General features: G+C 40.5%; 2 protein-coding genes across 2 annotated transcripts in view; one reads left to right on the forward strand and one right to left on the reverse strand.

The window, feature by feature from the left end:
* Nucleotides 1-5,322, reverse strand: part of LOC106818871 — a 19,886-nt gene extending 14,564 nt beyond the window's left edge. Inside the window, exon 1 of the mRNA XM_014823544.1 lies at nt 5,253-5,322. The gene's annotated coding sequence lies outside the window, so the exon portion shown is untranslated. The remainder of the gene's footprint in view (nt 1-5,252) is intronic.
* The window catches only part of LOC106818889 (UBA-like domain-containing protein 2-B), a gene marked incomplete at its 3' end in the record, with an annotated part of 5,966 nt that continues 730 nt past the window's right edge, over nt 764-5,999 (forward strand). Inside the window, 1 exon segment of the mRNA XM_014823562.1 lies at nt 764-955. Within this exon segment, the coding sequence (XP_014679048.1) occupies nt 848-955 (108 nt within the window).

The following is a 5,999-nucleotide window of genomic DNA, read 5'->3' on the forward strand; positions in this document are numbered from 1 at the left end:
TATAACATATATAAAGACAGCGAACAAAGTGAAGACTGGGGAGGGGACTACACTGGGTTACTCAAACCAGCAGTAGAATATGTACGAAAGATATTGTCAATTCGAATTAATTATTAATATCTAAAGAACTGGAAGTAGACATAATTTCCTGTTTCTTTAGATAATCCCCGCACCTGCATTGAAGTGCCTTGTGAAAAACAAGAAAGGGAACTAATACTAGTGGTAGTATAACATTTCGTGACTCGGAAATAGAAGTCGATTTAAACTGGAACATTACTATGTTGCTATTTATATGCATAGTGTAACTGGGCCCGTCTAAAAAGCACCTAAACCGTAACCTACGCTAAAATTAGTATATATGACATAATTTCTAGAGCAGACCCGTACATATATGCATTGAGATTGTGTGTGTGTGTGTGTGGGGGGGGGGGCTGGAATGTAACACGAAAATGCGGTTTGTTTATTTCAGAGTTTACTTATTTATTTGAAACCTATGACGCATATTTGTGCACAACAGAGTATATACGCAATTAACAGCTTTGTCTTACGACTTAGGTCTTCGATGTAAACATTCATCGAAAGACGGCAATAACATGTAAGACATGTAAGGTTCAAACGACAACAACATTGACCTGTTGGCGTCAGGCCAAATGAACTACGAAGCACCACCCAGTCTGGTTGACTAACCAATCAGCTACGACCTGATATTTCGTAGCCAATGGGCAGCCAAATGACGTCACTCTGAAGGTTTATTTTTATCGAGGACACGCCGACATTACAACAACAACAGTCGAGCAGTACGGTGTTGTTAGTTTCGGCGTAGTTTTGTCTTAAATCTCAGTGAATTATGGAGAATTTACGAGAACAAGTGATGATAAACCAATTTGTGATGGCTGCTGGATGTGCCAGGGAACAAGCGAAGCAGTTATTACAATCAACACAATGGCAATTTGAGGTAAAATTCGCTATCACTCTGGCATGTCGAAGAGTTCATATTCAGTTCAACATGGAGGACAAAACCACAACAAAACTTCATAGAGCGTGATGTGGCTGAAACGCAAAGCGACAGTTGTCTTATAATTCTACTTAGCTGTTCAAAATAAGCTATATTTGTATTAGTTTCTTTTAATGTGCAGTTGCTCACACAGTGTTTGTTATATCTGCCGTAAAACTAAAAGAACCAAGTTGAACATATAATTTCATGTTCCATGCATAGACAAGCGCAGTACTAGTACTAGTACTACTAGTACTACTACTACTAGTACTACTACTAGTACTACTAGTAGTAGTACAGTAGTCAGCCTGTACTACTTCTAGTACTACTACTAGGACTAGTAGTAGGTCTAACTGATAACTAGGAGAAGAAATTTTTTAGTTTGGTTTTTTAATGTGATTTGTGTTGCATATCTGCTATGTCATGCATTTAGTCCTTCGTGAGGAAATAATGGTAATAAAAACTAATATTAATAATACTAAACAGGGGTGAAACAGGGGGGAACAGGGGCAGGGTGCGAAATTAACGGGAGTCCGGAGTCAAATACTCCCTGATTCACTGTCGGACTCCCTGATTTGACATATGCAGGAGTCCGTGTGACTCCCTGAAAATTCTGCCATACTAACTAGTTCATTCCGGAGCACGGCCTCGTGGAATTACTGTATTTTTTCAGCTAATGGCCGAAGAAAATTTGGCAGACATGCAACTGCATGAATCTTAAAAATAAGCACATGCGTTATTATTAATATCTTTAATTTTGAACCTCAGACTGCGGACTCCCTCATTTTGCTGCGGACTACCTTTTTTTGAGGGTAGTTCAAAAGTTAATTTCTACCCCTGCTATTAGTATTTAATGATCCTGATATTTTTAACACAGATTTGCATAGATGTATTTGTGAAAGTTTATTCAAACATCCCTAATATATAGATTTTAATAATAATTAATATATATATACATATATGTGTGTGTGTGTGTGTGCGTGCATGTGTGTGTGTTCATATAATACACGTGCACGCACGCACGCACAAATGGGTAAATATTGTTGATATACTTTAAGGCGGCCGCCGGCAAATTAGCGCTATTTTGCAATTTGCTTGAGTAACAGCAATTGACTAGAGTAACGATAAAATGTCTTAGAACCTTCAAATCCAATGAAATCATGCACGATTACAATTTTGCATTCTGTTTCTGTTTACCGTTGCCATCTCTCGAATTTTATTGCGGTAGCGCGAGAAATCTATCACGGTGCAGCAATGCATACCACGCACCCTAGAAATCAGGTCAGAGTGTAAACACAGACATTCATACTAGCGTAAACAGCAGTGTAGTACTAATGCCACGCAAAGTCTGTTATTAGAGAAGCTTGTGGATTGCCAGTCAGATAGTAACACGGGAATGACAATGACAGAAAGTGCTCTGAATTATTGACATAAAAACTCAATAATATTTACCAAACAGAATTGCACGCCCTTTTGTTTTAATTATGTTCACTTGTTTGAGATGCCATTTGTGATTTTTGAGAGTCGTGACACGATAAAATTTATTGCTGGTATGATGTGGTCAAATCAATTTTTCTATGCTGTAACTGTATAAAATCTTGGTGTTTTGAATGTTGGTATAATCAGTGATATTTCCACTGTCAGGTGAGACTATATTCAGCTATATTTAGTTTTTACTCACAATAATCACTTTAAGTATATCAACAATATTGACCAATTTCCTGATTAGTTTTTACATGATATAACACATACTACAGGGTTCTCCCCAGGATGAAATTGAAACAGGGGGAGGGGGGAAGGGGAACCTAGGGGGGTCCGGGGGGGGGCGTGTTTTTTTACCGTACCACTAATTAATGTGTTAACCACTAACCACTAATTAAGGGTTAACTTACGACTAATTAAGGGTTAGGGTTTGGGGCAGGTTGACTGTTTGTACTTGTGTGTGGTCTGCAGTGCATGCGTAGTGTAGGACATTGTAGGACGTTTACGCATTAGGCATTAGTGTTAGGGTAAAGATACACGCGTCCGGTGGCCTGATCGAATGGAAATTCTTGACGATCGGTTCCCGCACTGTCATTGTGTCAAACTTTTATTGTGGTGGAATTTAATCGGGGCGCAACGATTGAAACAGGGGGGAGTTTTCCCAAACGGGGCGGGCGCGCCCGGTTTGCGAAACGTAGGGAGGGGCCTGTACTATGAAATACTGAAGTATGTATGCTTGTATGCTTAAAATAAACACAAAGCTAATACTATAATAAATTGTACAAAATTAAGGGCCTGTTCAAACTACTACAGTGGTAGAACTTTTGAACAAGGGAGTCGAATGGACTATCTTGCCCTCAAAAAGAGGGAGTCCGCATCAAAATGAAGGAGTTCGCAGTGTGAAGTTCAAAACTAAGGATATTAACAATAACGCAAGTGCTATTGTTCATGCAGTTGCACGTCTGCCAAATTGTCTTTGGACATTTGCTGAAAAAATACGGCAATTCTGTGAGGCGGTGCTCTGGAACGAACTAGTTAGTATAGCAGAATTTTTAGGTAGTCTCACGGACTCCTGCATATGTCAAATAAGGGAGTCCAACACAAAATCGGGGAGTATTTAACTCTGGACTCGCGTTTATTTTGCACCCTGTATCAGGGCTGGCGGAGCCGGTTCGGCCAGTTCGGCCATGGCCCCACCAATAATTTTTCGGATCATGATTTTTTCAAGCACACATTTTCGTTATGCACAGGCCGGATCTACAATTATTGCAATCCCGAGCATATAATGATCTGAAATCACATATAGTTTATGTATAAACGCATATATATACTACTACATGACTATAGTACCGGTAATAAACTGAAGAATGTTTATAAGAAGACATGATTGTGTTGATCTCTTTAATTGCTGATACTGTACCAGAAACGGTCGTCTGCTGGTCGGCCATTGTGAGCGCCATTGTTTATGTCCGTCCAAGCGTTTGATCGAGATCATCCTAGACATTACAAGTTCAAAGTTGCAGATAGCAATGAAAACCGTGGCTACATTAGAAAGCCATGTATCCGTTGTGACAGAGACTTTGATCTTTTCTATGAAAAGGTGTTGTTAGCCAAGACTGATCTGGGTGAAGATGTCATAGCTCACCCAGTACTTCCCCGGGCAAAAAAGGCACCACTGCGATTTCAAGTTCGTAATGCTCCACCTGAATACTATGCATCCCCAAAAGAACTACATGATCGACAGGAGTATTTTAATTCCATTGATATGCTTGTCAGCTCTATCAAACGGCGTTTTGACCAAGAAGGATTCAAAATATATCATTGACTCGAAGACGTGATCGTGCTTTCATGCAATGGGGTTGAATGCGACACACTTATCAACGAAATCTGTACATTCTACGGAACGGATTTAGACAAAGATCAGCTAGAAATTCAGCTTCAGACATTAGCCATTCACTTTCGGGATGAATTAAGGCCAGTCGATGTACGCATGGTGGTTAGTTACATTGCAGGACTCGAAACTGCAAACCGCCAGTACGATTCCGGAGTTGCTGTCCTGTTAGAGTTGATAATGGTTAAATGCCCGCAACTAATGCCTCCAGCGAACGATCGTTTTCTGCATTGAGGCAGCTCAAAGAATGATCGTTTTTTGTCACTTGAAAGACTGTGATTGCGGCATCCAAACACCACATAATTCCTTGGCACTATGCGCTGCGTGCATTGAGCGGTGCGTTACTACGGTTTGTTTTCATCGGCTCGAATCTACATCCGGTCAAATAGTCAAAAGTTCCCGGATGTCCGCCCCCACCTATAGTACTAGAGCTAGGTCCGGCATAACCCGACCAGGCTGTGTGACTAACGTCAATACACCGTATTCTAACCCTAGCAATACCGTTTCTTGGAGCTAGGTCCGGCAGTACCCTGGGGGACATAAACCCTCTCAGCTTTACTAGGCCCCCTAGCTCCAAGAAACGGTCTTGCTAGAGTTAGAAGTTGTATAGAACAATCGGTCGCACAGCCTGGTCGAGCTACTATAGTACTAGGCCACCCACACACTACAGCATTCATGAGTATGTCAATATGAGTATGTGTATCATGTCACATGTGACACCTGACCAACCACTGAACCAGCATTACGACGGACATAGCTCAACGGTCAACCCGCAGATAAGTTCGTTCAAATAATATAAGTTGACCAACAGTGAAATTCCGAATATCCGTTTCAATCAAAAAGAGTTGGCTAAGAGTAGGAAATACCTGCAAAATAACTACTTACATGATAGAGTAGTACATGAAAGTGTGATATGTGGTATCAGTGTGCTCTGCCATTACACCATCGCAGCGACATCTGTGACTAAATGTGGAACTTGTTGGTCAGTTAGGGGCGGCTGACTTTGATGATCTGCGGGTTTTTCGCCGTCCCCGTGCTCCATTTAGTAATGATTGTATTTGTTTTTTTGTTCACGGATTTATAATCAATGTGTGATTGTATATAACTTGTACTTATGCGTCTTATGCACAAATAAATTTCTTGAATCTTGAATCTTGTTGGTACCGTGCTTGTTAGACTGGTACCCGGTCGACAGTTCCACACGCTACACTAACGTCAGTGTAGCGAAGGATATATGCCGGAGTGAAGGTGGCGAACGGGTACCAGTCTACGTGCTTGTAAGCGTTTGTAAAGTAATCGGGCGTGTTCAAGCACCGTTCAAGACGTCACGAAAGGTCTTCGCAAGGTCTTTCACATAGACTGGTTCATATTTCAGGAAAAGAAAGTCCAGTAGGCATTTTTGAGGAAAAAGGGCCAAATAACTTTTTCTAGAGTGGTTTTTCATGCTGAATACGAATCTTTTGTTTGGATATCTCTATTTTGCCTAATTAGGTCAGAAATCAAGGTCAAAGGTCAATAATTAGGTTATATACTATATTTGACCAAAAATGTACATAATCATGTGTTCTAATAGAATAATGAAAGATCTTTTAAAAACTAGTCGCCACTACGGTATGGTAAGCAATTGAATTT

The sequence above is a fragment of the Priapulus caudatus genome, unplaced genomic scaffold, assembly GCF_000485595.1.
Source record: "Priapulus caudatus unplaced genomic scaffold, Priapulus_caudatus-5.0.1 Scaffold37, whole genome shotgun sequence".
In the NCBI taxonomy this organism is placed as follows: Eukaryota; Metazoa; Priapulida; class Priapulimorpha; order Priapulimorphida; family Priapulidae; genus Priapulus; species Priapulus caudatus.